The sequence below is a fragment of the Saccopteryx leptura genome, chromosome 1, assembly GCF_036850995.1.
Source record: "Saccopteryx leptura isolate mSacLep1 chromosome 1, mSacLep1_pri_phased_curated, whole genome shotgun sequence".
Taxonomy (NCBI): domain Eukaryota; kingdom Metazoa; phylum Chordata; class Mammalia; order Chiroptera; family Emballonuridae; genus Saccopteryx; species Saccopteryx leptura.
In genome coordinates, this window is record NC_089503.1 from 132,675,835 (window position 1) to 132,698,813 (window position 22,979).

General features: G+C 48.3%; 2 protein-coding genes across 2 annotated transcripts; one reads left to right on the forward strand and one right to left on the reverse strand.

The window, feature by feature from the left end:
- Positions 1-1,023: 1,023 nt before the first annotated feature.
- Positions 1,024-7,459, reverse strand: NDUFS6 (NADH:ubiquinone oxidoreductase subunit S6). Its single transcript, XM_066374818.1, has 4 exons — positions 7,302-7,459; positions 6,392-6,445; positions 1,970-2,092; positions 1,024-1,217 (listed from the first exon to the last, which is right to left on the reverse strand). The coding sequence occupies exons 1-4, from the start codon at positions 7,431-7,433 to the stop codon at positions 1,152-1,154; spliced, it is 375 nt and encodes a 124-aa protein (XP_066230915.1). The 5' UTR covers positions 7,434-7,459; the 3' UTR covers positions 1,024-1,151.
- Positions 7,460-8,682: 1,223 nt separating this feature from the next.
- MRPL36 (mitochondrial ribosomal protein L36) lies at positions 8,683-10,246 on the forward strand. Its single transcript, XM_066374832.1, has 2 exons — positions 8,683-8,929; positions 9,815-10,246. The coding sequence occupies exon 2, from the start codon at positions 9,828-9,830 to the stop codon at positions 10,149-10,151; it is 324 nt and encodes a 107-aa protein (XP_066230929.1). The 5' UTR covers positions 8,683-8,929; positions 9,815-9,827; the 3' UTR covers positions 10,152-10,246.
- The last annotated feature ends 12,733 nt before the right edge of the window (positions 10,247-22,979 follow it).

Genomic DNA, 22,979 nt, shown 5'->3' on the forward strand with positions numbered 1-22,979 from the left:
GAAAAATGCATGCAACACCTTCTACCATCAAACCAGGTAACTGGTACACATGCACAAAGTCACAACTCCAAGCCCCTTTCCCATGTGTCTGGCTCAGTAGGACCCCAGCATGGCCAGGCAGAGAAGAGGGGACTCAGGGCATCCCACCAGGGCACTGGGGTACCCTTAAGGACAGTACTAACCATGGGTCCTATAACCTACCAGTGACATCAGCACCTTGACTGAAACCTAGCCCTCACCGCCTGGGCTCACACTGTGACATTTGGGTTCCCATCACTGTCTGTCTATACACTCACAAGGTTCAGGGTGGGCAGCTTCAGGACTGTGGCCTGGAGGAGCAGCTCCTTGTGTAAGGATGGATCCATGAGAGACGTCAGAGTAGCTAATGGCATCATATGGGCGGCTCCCTGACCTCAGGTGCCACCCACCCCCACCAAGGCCCCAGGGCCTTGCTCCAGCCCCGAGGGTCCCTGCTGTCCCATGAACAAAGTGGGAAGGGGGAATGGTAAGGGATGGAGCCCTCTTCCTGCGGCAAAGTACCTTTGGTTTCCTAACGGCCTCGGGACTGTGATGCTCAGTGCAGGGCAGCCTGGGGCTCACCCAGCCCGAGTGGTATCATTGCAGGTCCCCTTACCCCATGCAGACATGCTCAGTGGGATGGCTGATGCTCAGCGGCACTGGCACTGAAAGCAGCTGCTGCCTGGTCCACCTATTTTAGACACTATGGATATACTGTTTCTACGAAGATACCTAAGGCTGGAAGTTAAAATGATTAGAACCGTGTGTCACCACAGCAGCTCCAGGTTCTGTAAATGACAGGAAGCTCAAACTGTAGCTGAAGGAGTAATAGTAGTTTTCTTCCATTTCTCTCAGCCACTTGGTGTGGTCACATGGATTAAGGTCATGCTCCTGAAGCACCTGGCAGGGGCTCCTTGGGGGGGAACCCCACTCCAGTCCACACTTCTAAGTAACATTCATTTCCAAAAGTCCCTTCTGTGAAAGAAACACACTTGTGAGCGGCCGTCCTTGACAACAACGCCCTTTATTCGCAGTAGGAGCACCTCAGGTGCAGCACGAGGACCTCCCTATTTTATGCTAACACTGAAATGCTCACATGCACAGCCTCCCAAGACCCAGGTGCGTGGTCTGCTTTAGTGATGGTGCTGTTTGAACTGGAGGCCACAGTAACCGCATGTCCCCGTCTTTGTTTCTTTGTCCTGGAAAAATTCAAAAGGTATTATCTCATTTCCATATTCTACTTCAAACCTAACAGTCAGAGATTAGCCACTGAAAGTACAGAGCCCGAAATACCTGTAAAACCCAAATCACAACTGAGCTAAGAACTGCAATAGTACCTAAGGCCCTAGGCCCCACTCTGGCTTCTCTTCCAACCTCAGGTCCTGCCCTGGAACACAGGGTCATCTCAAAGGACCACAGCAAGGACGAAAAGTGTCAGCACAGCAGCCACTTCTTGTCCATGGCTCAATCCCCCAGGAGGGCTGGGGTCTCATCCTAAGCACAGACTTCAACTGATTAGAGCAGGTCTCCGCTCACTCACACCACCAGCAGACAGGGGCGGGGGTGGGGATACTTCTGGCTTCCCGCCCTTTCCTACACACCAAGCTGTAGTCTGTGGTTGCCTTCTCAGCTCTAACGTCCCCAAGTACTCCTCTGCTCTAGGATCCAAGTGTGTATTTATCAACAAACATGGGCTCCAAAATGATGGCTCAGGGAGAAGGACGCCTACACGTCTGAGAGGAAGCTGGAGAGCCAGTGCTAGTAGCACTGAGTACACTGCACAGCACGTCACATCGAAAAGATGCCACTTTATTCACTATGCTGTTTGGTTTGGGAGGCAAGATTAAGTGGGAGAGTGTGGTCAAAAGACCACTGCAAGGGCCACCCTGAGGGCAGGAACAGCACAGAACAGAAAGACGGGTAAGCACTGGGGGCCAATGGGCCATGTTACCAAGTTTATGTAGACTTTCGGGTGGCCAAGAGCCCCCCCACCGCCATCACACGATATTATGCGACTCTCTACTTCACTCACGGGCTGCTCGGCTATCAAATCAATGGCAAAGTTCTCATTCACCTGGAACAAGAAAAAACACCTTGTATAGACAAGTACAAAAACTTGACCTTTTCACAAAATTTAAATTGATGTTCACAAGCTGCCCCCACACACATTCATGTACTGCTTGCAAAGGTAGAATCATATTCTGTACATTTTCATTTAAATGTAATTGTAGATCTTTAAAATACACCAATATTTAATTAGTACATGCATAAAAACACACATGTAACTTTTCATTAGCTATAATTTCAAATTCACAAAAATGTTGCAAGAATTATAATAGAGCAAAGAATTCTCATTTTGTCTTTACCTGGACTCTGCTAAAATTCTGCCCCATTTACCATTTGCTCTTGCCTCTCTCCCTTCCCTCTTTCTCTACACACACACAGTTTCAAAGCTCTGTCCACTGGAAAAGATTAGGAACAGTGACGACCCAGTGGCAACGAGGAGACACCGTCCCTGCCACTATTTCATACTAAAGGAACCAAGGCTCTGAAAGCAGCTGCTCCCAGGTCCAGGGCAGGAGATGTTACAGATGAAACAGAGGCATGTGTCTGTGACAGAGGGAACAAACGCTGGCAAAGACAACCATGGTTGTGTCAAAGGGTAGCCAACTTAGGAACACTGCCAAGATGGAATAAACTGGCTATGGGAAATCTGAGGAACAACAGGCTTCAAACTGCAAAGAACTGAAACATAACAAATACACTTAAATTAATAATTCTATAATGATGTTTTTAAACTTCTTTAATTTCCTTACAATCGGGAATCAACTCACACTATCCTTGGTGACCACAGGAGACAAAGCACATAACACAGGGAAAACTGTAGAAGCATCACTGCTTGTAAAGGAAAGAACCAAACCCAGACCCTCACAGTCCTTAGTGGGGCCTCAGAGCCCCACTACTCATGCCCCGGGGTCATCAGCCCCACTCCGAGGCTGTGGCTCCCTTACACCAAGTGCCACATACTCTGGAGGAAAGCCAGCTGTGCCTCCCCCAACCTTTCTCCTTTCTTACAGCCATCAGTTGCCCTCTGTGGCCAACACTCAGCTCCCAAGGATTAGCTTGCCTGACAATGTCTCATACACTCACCACCCCTTCCACAATTTTATCCAACCCAGCGTGTATGACAACAGCAAGACTACATCTTGAAAGTCACACTCTTCTGGAGGCCAGAGGATCATTCAGTTGGAACACAACACAGAGGACAAACAGCCAGAGGAGAAAAACTGTTCTTCCTCATTCATCTCCTAAAAGCCATCACAACTTTATAGGAAGAGATGGCTTAACGGAGACAGGACAGGGCAGTGGGAGGCTAAAAATCAAATTAATGTTGCCCAAATTACTCTGCAATTTAGCCTTGGGAATAACCTTAGTACTTGTTTATCATTATAGGTGAGGACTGCCACGCCAGGTCAGTTCTGGTCATCCAAAGCCACACGGTATCCAGCCCTGAGTGCCCAGAACTCCACCCACACCAGAGGCCTCCTGCTCAACGGAAGACAAGAGAATGAAGACTAGAAACAGATAAATCCTTACAAATAAGGGAGAACCACATAAGTTTAATAAAACTTGAAAATAAGAACATAATCAAGGTCAGTTCACTTTTTCCAAAGCCAGCTGACTGTTCACAGGACACACAATCCAGTGACAGCGCCCCTCACACCACTCACACAGAGAAGGCCCCATCTGCCACCAACAGAGATGACACCAAACACCCCAACACACCTCTAATGCCCTGCACCCATACAATGTGAATGACATTTTGGAAAGGTTTAATTATTTTTCAAAAGCTTTGTCAGTAACAAATTATGGTTTTGTAAAGTTTTTCCTTATAGTTCTATTTTTAGAAACAAAGCAGGAAGTTATTGGGGAATGCAGCAACCTTAGAACAAACACCACAAGCATGACGTGCTGCCACCGGCTTGTTTTACAAGCTCCTTTAAGCACAGTGCCTCCACCGATGTCTTCTCCCGTTACGCCACAATTTACAGCGGGCTACACGGCTTCACCTCCGCTGCAGACGAAGCCACGTGCCATACAAATGAAGCCTCAGAGTGTAAATAATATGGTGTCTACCTCAGTGACAAATGTGTCACAAAGGCCACACTAACAAACTCCCATCACGCAGTCCAACAGACCGGCTGTCTCCTGTGGGAAGGGCAGCTGATGCCTGACGCCTGAGACTGACACGGGACTGCCCCTGTCATTCAGGTCTGCAGCTCCAGAGTGACCCTGACCTCCCATGATTAACGTCCTGGGACTCAGCTCAACCCCAGGAAAACAAAGAGCCCAGGAGTCAATGCCCAGTTACAGCACCCAGCCACAGCCCAGTTTCTGATTCTGTTAAAATTCAGGGCTGCAGCGTGCCACCCTGTTCCCAGAAGGGACAAGGGAAGGAAGAAAGCATTATTGGATCTTATGAGGAGATCAGTACAGAAAACATATCACAGCATCCTGTACACTTTGCATTAGATGTAAATGTAGTGTTTTCATAAACACACGGTGTGTGACACTACTGTAAAAATTAGTCCTCCTCCCTTTATATACATCTCTTGATCAATCCATATAGGCCTAAAATTATTTAGGTTTAAATTATTCATTTGTCAATAAACTGTTCTATTTCTTTAAAACTCAAGTTGTTGGGAGTGACAGTCCCTATGGAAAGTTTACTCCCTTATGTCAAAATGAGATTAAACCCCCATTAAGGATAAAGTATAAATATAATTCTACAAAATAATACTAAAACGAATACAAAAAGTTGAATAACCAATGTTCTATAAACTTTTTAACCTAATTAATAGAAATTTACAAGTTTAAAATAAACTAAAAGCCCCAGTTCCATTATTTAGACCATCAGGTGTTTTCAACACTAATATCAATAATTACATTTACCTAAACACACATGTGTACACATACATACATAATTTTTAAATCACAGTAAAAACTAAAGTTTTCATCAAAATTAATTTTTAAACTAAGTTTAAGTTTGAAGAATATGCTCAAAAGCAGGAATGAATAGTGAAACCCAAGAGGGTTTTCTGGGCAATAAAACTACTCTGTGTGATACTATAATGGTGGATATAAGATACTGTACATTTGTCAAGACCCACAGAATGTACAGCAAAGAGTAAACATGGACTTGAGTTAGTACTACTTATCCAGTGTTTAAATCAAGCACTTGTAAAAAAAAAAGCACTTGTAGCATGCTAATGCCAGGTATTAATGAAAGGGGAACTGTGAGGGGGAAGACGGGGCATATGGAACCTCTGTACTTTCTGTGCAATTTTCCAGTATACCTAGGATCCTCTAAAACAATAATTTATCTTGGAAACCAAAATAATTTAAAAATACTACTAAACACCAAATTTTTATTTAAGAATGAAAGCCAGAGCAGAATGCCAAGTCATCATTTACAGATTTGCTGTACACCTTCACAACTTGAGGATGCGCCCCTGCACACTCATGATCTCCAACAAAAAAGGGCCCTAGAGACCCTGAACTGGGATAGGAGTTAAGGATCGGCCTGTTAAGGAGAGCTGACAATGAGGCTGATGGAGACAGCAGCAACACTGTCAGCACTTGAATGTCTACAATTAACCTGATTTTGTTTGTTTAGTTTTGTTTTTACATTGGCAATCAAAAACCAGAGTCACAACAGAATTTCCAACAGGAGTCTGTGACAGACCCAGGTGCTTGCTAAAGCATCAGAAGAGCTGAGACAGGAAGCTGGGGGCCAGGCTGCAGGGTCTAACCCAAGACCAATTTGCTCTGAACTACTCCATCCAGCGCTCTGAAATCCATCTCCATCACAATGCCCCTGCGCTCACATCACCCACAAAGTAGGAATGAAAGTAGAAAACCAGACTTTGGGAACAATGTAACCAAGATCAGGGGAGGGTAAACACACTTTAGGGAAAGCTAAGGTTTAGCAAGAAGAAAGAACAGGCTGACTGAAGGGAAGGAATAATTCAAAGAGACTATGGAGAATAAAAGTTAACTTTAATCTGAGGGTCTCAGAAGTATAAGGCACAGAAATAAACCAGAACTAAACTTCACTTATATATAAACCAGAACTAAATTTAGAGATGTTGTTACACATTGCAGGGGAAAAATTAAAAACAAAACAAAACACATACACATACACACACACACACACACACACACACACACACACATAACATTTAGAAAAAAAATGCCAAACTCCACAGCTTCTACGGTGCTCACAAATCAGGGAAAATTGTTTAAATTTTACATATTTTTATTTATTGTTGGTTATATAAAGTTTTTATGAGAGCTTACCTCTTTTACTTACCTCTTTCTGACGACCTACAAATCGAATTTTCCTGTAGTCCTTTTCATCATAAGCCTGAAAAGAAAAAGACTATATGTGATTTTTGCCCCTAATTCTAAAAATGGTCACTTAATATCAACTGTAAACATTAAAGTGTTTTTCTTAACATTTATTCCATTCATCATCCAACTTATGGGGGCAAAGTATAGCTATGCAACCAGGGACATTTTTCAGCAAGAAAACAAGACAACCCCTAAGGCAACAATGGGCAATAATATGAACTGGAAGGCAGCAAGGTGGAGCAGGAGAGAAGAGGCGGCAAACTGAGTCAGAGGAGATGCACCTCCCTCCTTCTCCACATATGGCTCATGATTTACGTCCCCTCTAAAGTTACTGGGTTACACTGTAATAATATGGGTGCTTACTTTCTCATCTTTTGGTTTATGTTTATAGTCAAACGCTGTCTTTTGTTTTGGACTACAGTACACTCTCAAGTTATTTAAGTGTACCACTTAATATCACAAATATTACAAGATTCAACTCACAGAAATCGGTTGTTTTGAGTCCAATGAGAAGCCAGCCCACAGTGATTAACAGCTACATTCTGGGTGACAAACTCATTTCAGAGTTCGCGGGCACTCTGAGATCAGAGAACCTGCAAACACGGAGCTAACTTAACACCACCACCACGGTACCCGTTTTTTAACCACACTGGTTAGTGCTTCTGTCGCACGGGGGACCCGCGGGGTACTCAGCCGCCGGTTCTCCGCAATCCTTGCCCACGGACCAGAGCTGCGAGCCCCAGGTGGCAGCCGAGGAAGAGCAGAAACCAGGGGACACCGGGAGGACCCGGGAGACCGGGGACAGCAAAAAAACCGGGACCGGGCCGGGGCTCCGCCCATTCGACCGCCCTCCGTGCCGCATCGGTTACCTGACCGGTGTGTGTCACCTTCTCCCCGGTCGGCGAGACGTGCACCCCAAAACACCTGGCGCCCCGGTGCAAGCCAGGCACCGCCGCGCCGCTCCGGCACAACTGCCGACAGAAGGTCACCGCCGCCGCCATCTTGCGGACTGACCTTTGACCGGCGCGTTGACGCGGCGGCGCCAACGCATGCGTACAGTCTCGCAGGCGCTGCCGGGACTTAATTTACCTTGGGGAGAATGGCACACGTGCCGTGGTCTAGCTGGTGCGTGCGGGTGGGTGCAGCTGCCTCTCAGTCTTCAACCTGGATAAGGCGGGAAACTTCTCACCCAACCTTAGTACTTAGCGGCTTCTCGGTGATTCTTACCAGGAGGAGGGCAGGAGAGGATAGAAGTAAGATGCATTTTTGCATGGTAATCAATAATCGTGGGCATAACAAGTATGGTTTTTTGTTTTTTTGTTTTTTTGTTTTTTTTTATTGGTGAAGGATCCTTGCCTAGAGAGGAACGGGAAGTTAATTCCCGTTGAGCAGTACGCATTTCTTTTTTGCCGCGAGGACAGCCTGTCGGGCGATTTCTTCAGCATAGCCCCGGTGAAGCTACTGGTAAAGCACAACCTCTGTCACACACACACCCCGCGCCCTCAATGTGATCAGCCACGGACAGGCCTACTGCTCCAGGGCGCACCTGGGCAGGACCCTGGCTGGAGTCCTGGCATTTCTCCTGCCTCCCCTAAAATGCATAGACCCAGCGGGATGGGTGAAAATGGAAAGTGAGCTGCGGGGAGGGGGTGGGGGACAGGCTCAGAGTGCCCCACACACACTCACACACCAGCAGCTGAGGACACCCACAGCCTGGACTCCACTCCAGGGAGGTGGAGGAGAGCCCAGCAACGTGATGAGAGGCATGATGCCCTGAAAACCTCTTGGAAAGGAAAGATGGCCACAGACGGGTGATCAAGACCTAAGCTCACCTGAGCAGGTGCACCACTTCTGCAGGACTCCTTCAAGTGCACAGAAAGTAGATAGCTGGATTCTCGGACTCGCCCTCTGAAAAGCAGGTGTAGTGAGTTCTTCGTGTAAACTGAATGCAGGGTACATGGGTATTTGCCATAAAGGTGAACTTTTCTCTTGAATGTTTTATAATAAAATGTTGGAGGGGAAAAAAAGATCTTTACTGCAACCAGTTAGAACTGTTACTTATTTCTACTCGTTTTCCTAAGACTCGCCAGTTTTCCTAGGATGTCCATGTAATAAAGCATGTGGTTTTTCTAGATTTTGTTTTGACGTTACTAGTGTCAGTTTTTAAATGTCTTCTTAATTATAACTTTTCTCATTCTAGATATATATTTCGTTCCCATTTTGCATTGCCTCCACCCCTCAAATCGTAGGCGACAGGTTGCGCAGGGACCGGGACTGAAAAACAGACAGACAGGACACCAGCTTCCTCCGACTCCGTGTGCAGGGGCTCAGTAACTGAGCCCCGCACCGCGGGAGGAGCCACAGGACCCAGCCGCCGTTTTTCTTTCTGGAGGCGATTCCCGACGTGGGCGTCCCCACCCCACTGCGCAGGCGCGGTGCAGGGCGCAGGCGCGGGGTGAGGAACACTGCTGGTCGGACTAGGGCCAGTCCTTCTCAGGTTAGGGGTCTCTCGGAGTCGAAAGGGGCTGGGAGCTGGGGAGGTGGCGGAACGCTGGGGTTCGGGTCTCCCCCGGAGACTTCTACCGGGACCTTGAAACACCCCCAGCCTCATTTACCCCTGGGGGCCGCGGCCAGAGGACATGAGGGCAGCTTGGGGTCGGATCCGTCCCCAGGGACGCCCGAACCTCGCGGGCAGTGGGCGGGCCCCGAGCCACACTTGCGGGTATTGGGTCAGAGGCCTTTGGTGCTTGCTAGTGCGCCTCTTCCAGGAAGCCCCGCGCAGTCTGCGCTAGGGAAGCTGCTCCGCCGCGGTTCCGTGCAGGGCTCCGGTCAGGCGCCGGCCTGGGTGCCAGTGCTTCCTGCCCAGGAAACCAGGCCAGCTCTGCCCCTTCCTGCCCATGACTAAACCTGAGCAGGGTCGGAGCTCACCGAGAAGCGGGGACGTCTCCTCTGTGAAGATGTGTTCACCCCCCCTCCCCAGACGTGGGTGCCGGGCCTTGCTGAAACTGTTGAGGGATGGACGCGGGCCTTGTTCAGCCCCTAGTGCCCCGACCCGGAATCCGTGGCTGGAGCTCGGGCTTCATTGCTGCCTTGACTTGACAGGACAGGTCACTAACCCTTTGACCTGGCTTAATTATTTCAAAGTGGGGAATGTGGCTTAAGCTTAGAGTCTCTGCAGCCAACGCCTGGGCTCTCACGAAGGGCAGTATCGCGAAGCGCTCCTCCCGGTGCCCCTGTCTCAGGGCAGCGTTGTCAGGGGTTGCGCTGCTCTGGTCAGTGGTAGTGCCCTCTCCACTCCTATGGCAGTGAAGTGGGGAAAACAAAGTTGTAACAGTGGGAAGCATGTAAGACGCTGTAACAACTGTTTTTCTTTCTCGCATAGATTCGGCCACAACATGGCAACTGTTTTTATAAGGAAAGTGGTGGTTTCTGCTGTGAATCCTCTCCTACATCTGAGTCGTTACACAACGACACCCCGTATGCTCTCCACGTTCCTGCTGGGTCCCCTGCGTGTTACAGTCCCAGCAGGTACAAAGCACAGCACAGCGGTGGCCTCACCTCTATCCTGCCATTCCCTGCCCTGCCTGCAGCCTGCTGTGGGGTTCAAGACCAAGGGCGTCATCAAGAAGCGTTGCAGGGACTGTTACCGGGTTAAGAGGCGTGGTCGGTGGTATATCTACTGCAAAACCAACCCAAAGCACAAGCAGAGACTGATGTAGCTCCTTTGTGAAATAATGTGCAAGATTGTAGCAATCTCTAGGACATGGTATTACCTTATTGAAGAAAAATAAAATGTAAACGTTCTGTTTTCTAAGATTGCTGACCTGCCCGTTTTGTTGACTCTAATTTCTAAACATTTCACTGTTTATTCAGATCTAGTCCAGCCAAACCCCAACTGGGAAGTGAATTGTTTTATCTTTCTTGCAGGCCGACAGGAAGACAACAGGGCAGAAAGCCACTTTATCCCCAACATCAGAATGCAAGTTCTTTAGAAAGAACTAGATTTCATCTCAGACTAGCCTGTGGGGTGACTCTCAGACCTGCCATAATGCTGCTTTCTTGGGGTTCAAACTCCTTTCAACATTCCTATCTTCAGGATGAGGATGAAGGTCTTGATAGCAGTCCTTAAGTCAAGAGCCAATTAATTGTTTATACATGAAGATATTTTGCATATTAGGCTTGTCACCCTCGGTTTGAGATGTGTGTGCCTGTATTCATTTGTCCATGTATGTAATGTGTGCGTGTATGTGTGCGCTGTATGCCCACTGTCTGAGCAAGAGGCCCTGCCTGTGGTATGAAAACAGGAGAGCTCAAAAGTAGTTACAGCAGCATGGCAGGTGGGTGCCGACTGATCCAAGAGCAACCAACGGGAAAGCAAGGGGCCACACACCCCGTTGTCCCGTGGGAGTCTTGGGTTTGCTCATTCCTCAGTGTTGGACCTTAGACAAGAAGCTGCTTTTGAAGCCTCAAGTTTAAAAAAAACCCTGATAATAGCCCTCCCTGCAGGGTTCTGAGAACCTATTTCTCAGTCACACTTTTGCCCTTAGAATCTGCCACAGGGCCTGCTGTAGGATAGGCACTCAGCAAGTGAATGTAGACTCAAATGATCATGCCTCTGTAAGCAAGCAGCCACTTAATCTCTCCCCTATTCAGAACAGCTCTTCCTGCAAGGCCACCACTTTGTCCTGAAGAGGTGGCGGACATGCCATCCAACAGACCCAAAGGCCTCCAGAACCAGATTGTGGATTGTGAAGTCAGATGCTGGGTTTATGTAGGTCTCTAGCTGTTTCATATACGTATGCACATGGCCACACACATACACATGTGTATATATAAGTACACCACATACCTTTTTTATTATTTTCTCCCTGACAGATGAGTGAGATTTACTTGTGAGCATCTGGCTCTGCTGATACACATCCACATGACTGAATCTATAGAAATATTAAGGGACAGGCAGTCCTGGGTGTAGTGAAGCAATAAGGCCTGCGTCCACATGAACCTGTGATAACTGCTAACAACCTGGAGTTCTAACAGGTCATTGATGAGTTTCTAAATCGATGCTCTCTCCTGGGATTACTAACATCTGTATGATCTAAGGTCATAGCATGTGTGCTGACCAAGCTCTCCCACAGCTAATCTCCTTTCCAATACCTGATGGACCAGCAGTTATTGGCCCACAATTCCAGTATAACAAAAAAATTTCTTTAGGTCAAGAGGCAGCAAATTATATCCCATAGCCCAAATCCAGCCTGCCACCCATTTTTGTAAATAAAGTTTTATTGGAAAATAGCCATCATATTCATCTCATTCATTCATGTATTGTGTAGCTCCACAACAGCCAGGTGGTAAGTGAATAGCTGCAACAAAGACCATATGGCCTGAGAAATCTAAAATATTTCCTAGTTGGGTACAAATTTAAGATGGAAAGTAAGAAAGAAATTGACTTATTTTATTAAATTGTATTATTTCAACTGTACTTCTTTTACTAGAGACGAAGAACACTTAAGAAAGAAAAAAAAAATTATTTTCCTGTAGCTGCTACAACAAATTATCAAACTTGTAGTTTAAAGCAACAGAAATATATTCTCCCACCTAATCCAGGATGATCTCATTTCAAGATCCATAATGATATCTGCAAAGACCTTACTTCCAAATAAGGTCACACACTGAGACATAAATTTGGGGGGATGCTATTCAATCCAGTACAAGTGGTTTAGAATATTTTTGAAAATATTTTTTAAATTACTGTTAATAATGTATGTAGTCAGTCACTTTGTTCAAAATGCAACGGAAGTCTTCTTCCTGAACCCCAGACCCAATTTTTCTCCACAAAAACAAACAGGATCATCAGCTCCCCAAATATCCCTTCATTCATGTCCTGTGACTCTGCAGGATAATCCTTGTGACTCTATTCCTGTCCCTATTTACACAACCATCCTAAACCTGGGACATATCTGGGTGGGGTCTCATGCCATCAACCATGAGGCATCCTCTGTCTTTTTCCAGGTTGCTCGACCCTGACTTCTTCAATGAGTTGGTATATGATGTTGTAAACATCATTTTTTACTTAGGGAATTTTTCTGCATCTATGTGAATTTTTTATTTTCTCTTTTCTTTTTTGAATTATAAAGAATTTTGTTCTATTTTATAATTAGTGGTAGAGATTCTCAGTTAGAGGCCAGTTATTTTTTTCTCCAAGTTCCTACTTGTCATTCTGTTTCAAAAACATGGAAAAAATGAGAAATTTACAGAACAAAGAAAGCCGTTTTGCATTGCATGAGAAATTGACTTTGGCTGTGCCGATATTCAGAACAAAGCTGTCAGGAAGCTAGCCCTTGCAAGCCTCAGGGGTCCAGCCAAGCAGCTCCCACGTGTTGGGTGCAGACAGATTTCCTCCTCTGGCCGAACCATGAAAGATTCATTGTCTTTTCCTCAGAAAGTGTTGCATGTTTTTTCTTACATAGTGATGCCATTATACTAAATGTAACATGAATTACTGTGCCAAAATTCTAGCACTTCATCCTCTGAGTGAGGCTTTCTCGTAAGATTTTCGTCTAATGGTATAATTGTTCTTTCAGTGTTAATAATATGTAGTCGTCTATTCCAAAATGAAGCCATAGTTTTTGACTTATAACCTCTATCAATTTAATTGCCTAATATGTGTTTGATCTAGGATAAAGGAGTCTTCCCTGGCAAGTGTATCACACTCTGTGATTCTTCATTTATTTGTCTCTTCACTGCAATAGTTATTAAGCTTCTATTTTGTATCATGTTCTGTGCTAAACACATGATATATATATATGGATTCATGCATGAAGTTAGTCCTGCCTGATCACCTGATGACACTCCTTTTATGATGTCCACTACAAGAGATGGGGCTGGAAATAGCAGTAGTTCAAACAAAATATGCAGTTATATCAAGGACGGACATCAGCAGGCACTCTTGGCATTTGGGTTTCCCAGTCTCTGACCTCACTGGCAATTCTTGGTGCTTGGTTTCCAGTCTCATGGCAACTTCATGGCACAAAATGGTGGCTCAAGCCCTAGCTATTACATCATACATTCCAGACAGTCAGACAGTAAAGGGCTTGCCCCTCATTTTTCTCATCCCTTTAAACAGCTCCCCTAGATTCACCCAGGATTTCAGTTCTTGCCAGAGTCTCACCTAACTGTGAGGGAAGGAGGAGAAACACTGCCTTCAATTGTGTGCAGGGCTGAATAGGGCTCTGCAGCTCATGTGGAAAGAGAGAAAGGAAACTGATGACCAAGTTTGAGTGGCTTGCAACCCTCACATCTGCATGTGGAAACTTCCATGCCTCCCAAGTGATAAAAGACAAAGGGCCCAGTGAACAAATGGTCAAAGGCCATGAATATAAGGACAGTGAAACCACCCAGTCCCGCTCAAGCTAGCACAGGGGAGTGTGTGCTCTCTCTGTCCTTGCATCCACCCACCTCACAGGGCTGCTGCTGTGTAACCTTCATTTCCATACACTTTCATCATTTCTCCAAGGACTTTCAGTAATTTGATGTGATGTTCTAATACTTTTTATTGGAAGAGTTTCATGTGGCTTTTCAGTTCTCAGTATTTTCAGAATTTGATGTGGATTCTTGAACTATCTTGAAATACAGATTTTGCTGTTTGCTTCAGACTTTAGTATACTTATGGGCTGAGTTCAGGGGCATTGCTCTGGCACCTCCAAAGTAGGCTTTTCCTTTTTTACACGTTTGAGCTCTGGCTCAGCTCCACCGATAAACCAGTCCCATTGTCACTGCCAGCTGCTGATGGCATTGCATTGTCTGGAGGCATTGTTATACACGGGGTTAAGAAGAGTGACTGGCCCTGGCCGGTTGGCTCAGTGGTAGAGCGTCGGCCTGGAGTGCAGAAGTCCAGGGTTCGATTCCTGGCCAGGGCACACAGGAGAAGCACCCATCTGCTTCTCCACCCTTCCCCCTCTCCTTCCTCTCTGTCTCTCTCTTCCCCTCCCGCAGCGAGGCTCCATTGGAGCAAAGATGGCCCGGGTGCTGGGGATGACTCCTTGGCCTCTGCCCCAGGCACTAGAGTGGCTCTGGTCGCAACAGAGCGACGCCCGGAAGGACAGAGCATCGCCCCCTGGTGGGCAGAGTGTCGCCCCCTGGTGGGCAGAGCCTCGCCTCTGGTGGGCATGCCGGGTGGATCCCGGTCGGGCGCATGCGGCATGAGGGAGTCTGACTGTCTCTCCCCATTTCCAGCTTCAGAAAAATACAAAAACAAAAAAAGAAGAGTTGACTGGACATCACTTAATCTCTCCCAGGAACTATCTGGCCACTTTTTAAAATGATATTTCTGAAGTTCCAGATTTGCACAGCTCCATAGAATGGGGGCCAGAGTCTCCAGAGGCTGACTCCTCCCACCCCACCTCTTCCTCCTTTACTCTTATTTCTAATGCCTGAACTTGGTCTTTGGGGTTCTTCTCTATTTATACATTTATTTCCTGGCCATGGTTCATCTGCCTTCCTCTACTCTCTGAACAGTCATTTGCTCAGACTGTTCAGAGGTGAGCTCACCTGTAAGTTGAGGATAGTAATGGCCACCCTGTGGAGGGTTTGGGAGTATTCGTTGAGACCTTACACCCTCAGCCCTTCCCCCACCCAGAGCAGGGCTGGAGCCCACCTGGCTGCATTAGTGGCAGTGAAGAGACACTTAGAAGGAAGGGCGGATGGGCGGTTCCAGGAAGAAAGGTAACAGAGACTGGGAGACATCCTCTGGAGCCCAAAGGAAGAAAAATGCCCAGAGAGGCAGGCAGTGGGATTGCGCTGGGAGCGTGCTGGCTGGGGGTGAGGATGAGAGGTGCTCATGACAGAGGCTCCGGGGCTGGTGGCTGTCACACAGGGAAGGGCCAGGTCCCACACATATTTGGGTCACTTGGTAGTCCCAAGAGGTCCTATGGTCACCCAGCTGAAAGACATCAGGGGCTTAGCCCACACTGGGCTGAGGACAAGGAGACAGACCGGAGAATCAGTTACCAGCATTCAAATTTGGGATGAGACAAGAGAGTGTGCAGTATGACACTGAGTCTTGTGGGAAAATGTCAGAGTGATGACCCACCACCATCCAGCCAGGGCAGGATGTGTGACCAGCCGTGCTCCATGAAGCTCTCCACTGATAATTGACTACAATGGGCTCAGTAGATCTGTCAGAAGCCCTTTTACTCACAAAAATGACTAGAATGGGCAAAAGTCAGTCACCAAGTGCAAAAGCAAGACTATATTAATGTGGGGAGCAGCCCTACTTAGCTAAGCTAGGTCCAGGCAGTCACCTGGGGCTGTGAAACGAGCATGACCAGCATCCACCAGGCTGTGCCGTGCTCCAAGAAGTATCAGTCAAATCAACATCTGTATCAGAATTTGGTCACAACCCAGGAAAAATTAGGTCTCTGCAGTCCAAGGGGATACGTGCTTTAAAAAAACAATTACAAACCAGCCCATTAGAGAGAGACAGAAGGCATCATCGCGAGCCTGCCTCTGAGCCCAGCTTTCTCCATTTCCAGTGGGCAGAAGTGACTTCAGCCACCTGCAGCTGCCACTGCAACAGGCCCACAAAATCCTGAAGTCGTGCCACCTGACCATATGTACTGTTCAGTCACATGGATGCCTATAGTCCTGGACTTCAGAAGGGGCCTGTTGGTTGCTATCCACTTCTCTCTCACCGTCACCCCCACTCCAACTGACGGTGCCCTCAGTCACCTGCATACCTGTGCCTCCCACCTTTATTTGATTCCCCTATGGCCACAGCAGGTAACACTTCTGGGTCCTAAGTGTCCTCTTGTACACCTGTGCAGCCATACCCGCAGCTATGCTGACCTGCTGCCCAGCCAGGCCACCAGGTGGAGAGTCCTGCTCAGGCCCACACAGGGGAGCATGTGCCTCCACTGTCCTTGTGTCCAGAGCCTTTGATCAGTTGTCAACTGGGCCCTTTGTTTTTTATCACAAATTTGTGAGAGGTATTTTTTTCATATTCTCAATACTAATTTAATTTTTTCTGCAAATGAATTCTGTTTCAGCTTCCAGAAACTGGAATCTGAGTCCATGTTGGCAAGTGGCCGTTTCTGAGCTCCAACGGTTGACATACTGCTACCCTGAGTGACTAGGTGGGGACTTCCTTGTCCCTGGACATTGTCGGTGCCCACATGCAGCTGCACCTCCATCCAGCATGGTCGTTGGAGCTTCACCCACCTGATGGGGCTGCTGCTGAGCCAGTTGCCCCTCATTCACAAAGAAGGCCCACACATCCTTCCCTCTCTCACAGCTTCCTGTCCTCCTTCCAGCCACTCTTCTCCTCTGAGGCCTGAGCCGCCAGTTGGTGGACCCACCGCACACTGGGATGCTCAGGTGATCTGCTAGTGGCCCCATAGCTCAATGCCAATTAGGGTCTTTGGCCATGACCTTCTTCTGCAGGGAATGGCCTCATCCCTCCACCTCGCTCTGTCTAGGCCCTCTGCTCCCTTGACGACCAAATGCAGATCTACAAACACAAGAAGCCCATCTGTCCTGATCACCACCTCCTCCAGGTCCTATGGCACTTTCCAGAAGCTGTTCTGCATTTGATCGCTCCATCTTGCTTTGCCTTCATTAGTTACCATTGCTCGGTTGCATTGTACAATTAAGTTTACACTCCCGGAGCAAGAGCTTCTAACTGCTTGTGTCTGCCTCAGCCACTTACTCAAATTGGGATATGGAGATGCCTACAGAGATGCACAAGGGACCCCACCCCAATCCCAGGTGAGGCAGCTCTCCCAGCACAGGGATGAAGAAAGAGATGAAAACTAGCACCAGGGGTCACAGACCACCAGGGAAGTGAAAGCTGACATAACCTCCTTTGCATGGGAGAATTTGACTAATAAAATTTCTGTTTAATATGACTTATTGTATATTTTATTTTAAAACAGGCAACAGCAGGCAGGCCAGACTGAGACACAAGGTGCTCGGTCACACACTGGCCCAACCAGCGATGCCCCTTCAGTTTTGCCCCCAGGACCTCCCAGCCTCCTGGTCCTGTACAGTACAGTAGCTTACTGACATGGAAATTCACACTGCAGATTTGCCAGAAGCTTCCCTGCAGGGAGGGAAGGGACCACGGCCAGTGGCAAGACCCCAAACTGACATTATGACTTTGAGGAGCCTTCCTGGAAGGTAGACTTCCCATGGAAGCCACTCTTGCTTCAAAAGTTTCCTGGTGACCTCCTTCCAAGGCCTCCCAGGAAAGCTGAGGCCGCTTTTGAGGTCAGAGGGTGAAGGGTGAGCTTAGGCCCCCGACAGCCTATGTAACCCAAGGCAGAGCCTGGGCTAGCGGGACCCAGGATCAAGTTGGGCAACATGCAAGTTTCCTTTCCCTGTCAGGCCTGGCTGGCCATTTTTAACACCAGTGCTGAGCAGATCCATCTGACCCCAAAATCTTCTGACTGGACAGAGCCGAAGACCCGCCCGAAAGCATGGCCCCGGGTTGTAAGGAGTGTGGACAGAGGTGAGACCTGCAGGCAGGCCCAGGAACCTCCTGTGGAGACAGAGCAGGGCCCCTTTGTCATAGGAAGGAGAGAGTGGTCAGGGCCCTACACATGCTGCCCACTACACACCACGACGAGGACGTCAGCCGAAAAAGACACTCCAAGCTGGAGTTACCCACTCCACCATGGCCACAGAGACTTCCTGGACAGCATCATGGAATGTCTCATTTTAAGTGGTGTCATAGCCCCAACAAACCTGTCAGGATGCATTAGCTGAAAACAGCCCCCAGGGAGCGGCGTGGAAGACCGCCACAGAGAAGGTGGACGCCGGCCAATTCCGCGTGGGAAGAAGGCAGACGGAGTGCCAGTTCTGATTTACAAGACTTCATCACACACCACTGTTTTCCTGACTCAATTTCTAGTAAACAATACACAGTTGTTTAAAATTTCTGGCCTCATCCTGTGTTTTTTCCCCCCACTCTGGAATCACTCTGCAAGGCCCAAGATATGCCTAAGCTGTGGTCCCCCAGACCTACTGGGGTTTGAAGAACCAGAGATTCCTGCTGGGCCCAGGAGCAAGGTGGGCAGTGTGTCGGGTGTTGCCTGGGTTCCATGGGCGAGAACAGCAGCAATCCCAGCCTGAGGAACGTGTCTTGAGGAGTTTTCTGGGAGTAGATGGCAACATCAGCATCGGCCCAAGTTTCCAGCCTACAGATTTCAGACTTAAGACCACAACATCAGTTCTTCCTCTAATTTCCAGCATGTCCTATAGATTTTAGACTTGTCACTTCCCCAAATCATGTGAACCTATTGCTTAAAATATATCCTGTCGGTTCTATTTCACTGGAGAAACTTGTCTTAGTCTGTTTGGGCTGCTATAACAAATACCACAGATTAGTAGTGGCTTACAAACAACAGACATTTATTGTCAGAGCCCTGGAGCCTGGATGTCCAAGATCAGGGTTCCAGTGTGGCGGCTTCCGGTCAGAGTGTCTCCCTTGATTTCAAACAGCAACATACCTTCCACAGGTTTCTCTTGGGGCATTTGTCCTGGTAGCCTTCAGTGGCCATGTAAGAAGTTTGGTGACCCTAAGGCAACCACATGGAGAGGCCCTTCAGAGGAAGAGAGGCCCGAGAAGCACAGGTATGAGTCTTTCCTGCCAGAAGCCAGGTATGAGATAAAAGGGCCTTTGAGGTGACCAGTCCACAACCACCATCTGATGGCCCCTGTGTTAAAGACCCCAACAAGAACCACCCTGCTGAGCCCAGTCAACCCCAGATTCATGAACCAAGGGAGAGTTAAAAGCTTAGAATGAGTCATTGTATGCACAGTGCTGTGGGACTGAAGGTTTATGTGCCCCAATTCCCATATTGAAGCCCAGTGTGATGGCATTTGGAGATGGGGCCTTTGGGAGGTGACAGTTTACATGACATGATGAGGGTGAGCCCTGGTGTGATGTGATGAGGGTCCCTATCCAGAGAGACAGCAGAACACCTCTACTCTCTTATGTGAAGATATAACCACAAGGCCACAAGGCAGCCATCTGCCAGCCCAGAAAAGGACTCACCAGAAATGAAACCCACTGCACTTTGATCTGAATGTTGAGCCTTCAGATCAATGAAAAATAAATTTCAGTTGTTTCAATCCTCTCTATGGTGTTTTAATATAGCCGCCCAAGGTAAGAAGCATAGACAGGTCACCCTGCGCTATCTGAATAAATTCAGAATGCCCTTGGGGTATAGTCCATGGAGGTTGCCCTTGTCAGAGTCTGCTCTAAAGCCTCATGCACTTCTGTGCACAGACCAGCCATGGAGGGTCAGCAACTAAATCCATCTCTACTCACTTGAAGTTGAGAAAGCACCCACATCCAGCCCTCCCTGGGGGACTCATGCCTATGCCTCCCGACCCACCTACTGGCTGAGTGGTTTTCTCCCCCGCTTCACCCTTGACCATGGGGGCCCCACCCACCCCGCCTTACTCTCCGGGTGCAGCCCCCAGTGAAAACCCACCTGGCCTTGTCCTCAGAATCAGTTTTCAGGGAAGACATTTGTTAAAGTTTGTTCTGAAATTCACATGGTTTTAAGGTAAAAATTCTCCTCTTTCTCCTTGGAATACAAGATGAATTTGAAATGTTTATCCAGTGGAGTGTGGAGTGAATGGGTAGAAAGTGAGGAGCTCAGCATTCCAGGAAATATCCTGATGGAGTCTTTATTTCTTCCCCCTTGAAGGTTTTTCTGTCAAGTGTTTTTTGTGTGCATGTGCAGGTGAGATTTAGCCAGACTCCCCAATTGCTCTCTTTTTTAATAAACCAGCATAAAGTAGGATTTATTTACATAATGCAATGATCCGTGAAGGTTACCATAACACCAAGGGACCATATTAACCGCTTGGGTGGAATTCATTAGAAATTAACTACCACTTAAATTAATTTTCCCACAGTCACAAGGCTGTAATGGTGGGAGAGGGGACCGTCCATCAGCGGGTGCTGACAGGGGACCTGTCACCGCTGTTATTTATAGGTGAGCATGTTAACCCGGGGAGCAGGCACACCTGGCCAAACTCGGAGTCCTGGACTCACAAAAGCCACTCCAAAGGCCCCAAATTTCTCATTAATAAGTCACCTGGCCTCATGGACCTGCCCTTTCTCACACTGGACGAAGGTAACACGAAGCAACTCTCATTATCATGACCTACAAACAGGATGTCTGCTTTAAAAACCTGTGGAAAGCATATGTTCTTACATGAAGGGTTACTTGGAACCCCTGTGGCCTCTCTAGGGATCTTTCAGAGTACTGGGTGCAGATTAACCATTCATAATGATCCCTTAAGGACTTCAGGGGCAGGTTCACCTCAAGAGGAGGGCCAACCCTCAATGAAGACAGTGAGCTGGCAGGGACTCACTGAGTCCTATAGAAGGGCAGTGTGTGGGGCACACATGTGGTGTATGTATATGTGCATGTAGGTGCATCTGCATGATGTCTGTATGCTCTGTGTGGTATATGCACATGTGTATAGTATGTGTATGTGGGCACACGTGTGAGTGTGCAGTGTGGAGTACATGTGCAGTGTGTTTGCAAGTGTGTGCCTATGTGTGGGAGAGAGTTAGTGTAAGAGAGAGAGTGGGGGAAAGACATCATCCCTCTGGGAACCAGTGTGCGTGAGGGAGACCTTGGCGGGTAGGGGCTAGGATCTGGTTGAAAGGCCCACTGCCTATGCAAGAAGGAGGGGAGGGCAGATATCTATAACTTTCCTGTGGGAAAGTCCGGGGCCATATCTCCAGCTCCTGTTGAGGGAGCAGAAGATGCAGTTTAGGTTCCAGCTCCTGGCTCCCTCCCAGCCACGGTCACCTAAGCAGCAGCCTCAGCAGAAAACCCAGGAGGCCTCAGAGGCAGGTGCTCATGGCCCACTGCAGGGTGCAGGGTGCAGGGTGGGAAGGAGCAGGGTGCCTGGCCTGCGTCCCTCTCAGCCTCTGATGCCCGCTGTGGGGTACATGCAGTAAAGCCTCCCCTAGGCCAGGGGCCAAGGTGCACCATAATCTGGTCCTCTGTTTCTAAAAGGACAGGCTCCAGGCCACCTTCCCATCTAAATTGATTCTGAAAGGATGGAGAAATAGGGGTTGGAGGCCAGTGACGACCAAGGTCAGAGAGGCCTCTTGCTGGACCCCGGCCAGGAAAGCCCCCAGAGTGTTTCCAGCAATGACTTTGCAGGGCACTCTGGGCTTAGAGATCCTGGTGCTTGGCCTCAAGGCCAGCAAAGGGAGACACGTTTCTAGGGAAAAGAGAGGAAACTCTCAAGTTTAAATCCCAGTTAGAGCTGCCTCTGGCTAAGGCAACAATTACACCCCATAGCCCCTCTCGGTGCAGAGCTTCTGAAAAGTGCAGGGAGGGCATGCCTTCCAGCCAGAATAGCCAAAGTGGAAACACCAGGAGGCAAAGGTGGGGGGAGGGGTAACAAGGCGCTGAGGAGCCTCCAGCTTTCAGAAGGGGAGCTGGCAGGCACAAAATGGGAGCCATGGAGGGGGTCCTCCAGGTGCCCCCAGGATCAACGACACAGTGCCTACTGGAACCCAAACCCTGTCACCCTGAACTTGATGCAATGTTTGCTCTTTGTGCTCACGTGCCAGGGGGTGATTTATGGCTTTCCCTGGATACGCAGGAGGCGCTGTCTCCCAGACAGTGTCAGTTCCCACGGCCCTTAGGGAGTGGCTGCTCTGATTACCGTTTGCTTTTGCACAATATAGGCTGTAGTGGGTTTTTCGGGGAAGGGGACCATTGATAAACTGTCCTCGTGTCTTCCTAAGGAGCTTCTCTCCAATACTCAGGTTTCTCTGAGAAACCTGTATCGACATCTCCTGATAAGAAGCACTGAAAGGAGCTTCTGGCCGACAGTGGGTTTGCACACGTGTGCCATGTGCGTGGCGGTCACCTGCCGTCTCAGGCATGGCCACTGTCCGCTGCACCAGCATTCCCTCCCAGACCCCTGGCCCCTCCTCCCAGCAGCACCGGGTTCCGCGCAGTTGCCATCAGCCTGAACTGTGTTCCTCCAAACACAGAGCTGTTTCCCCTCCTCCAGTTCTCAGACTGGAAACAGCACATAGCCCGAGGCCACTGGAGTAATGCTAGTGTCACGTGTTAGAAAACATATTTGTTTTGTGTCCTCCAAGGACAAATGACAGACATGTGAAAACGGTCCCCGCTTTCCTTTCAGGGATACTGAGTTTACAATTAACTTCTGTCAAAGGAAACGGCGTCTCCTGTGCCCCTCGGTGCGACTGCCCACCGCTTCCATTTTACAGGGAAAACGCCACGCAGTGTTTGACACATGTGATTACAAGTTTACAGAACCCACTCACGTTCCTGCTGCTACTGCTGTTTCTCTTTAGGAAAAGCCACTCATTAGAACCAAACAAGTACATGTGGGGAATTGGTTAGCCCCCAGCACAGTCAGCCTCATTTGTCTGCGTGTCAGGGGAAAACGGGCATCCCCAAGGCTTAGAGGATGGAAGCCAACATCTTGCTCCCAAACCCCAGAGGCTGGTATCTTGGAACAGGGCTGACAGATGG

Excerpts from the sequence above, each read along its gene's own strand:
- NDUFS6 (XM_066374818.1), bottom strand. The coding sequence starts at position 7,433 with ATGGCGGCGGCGGTGACCTTCTGTCGGCAGTTGTGCCGGAGCGGCGCG. Across the intron at positions 2,093-6,391 it reads TTGTAGGTCGTCAGAAAGAG|GTGAATGAGAACTTTGCCAT; the intron begins GTAAGTAAAAGA and ends TTCTTGTTCCAG. Across the intron at positions 1,218-1,969 it reads CGAAAGTCTACATAAACTTG|GACAAAGAAACAAAGACGGG; the intron begins GTAACATGGCCC and ends GAATTTTTCCAG.
- MRPL36 (XM_066374832.1), top strand. The coding sequence starts at position 9,828 with ATGGCAACTGTTTTTATAAGGAAAGTGGTGGTTTCTGCTGTGAATCCT.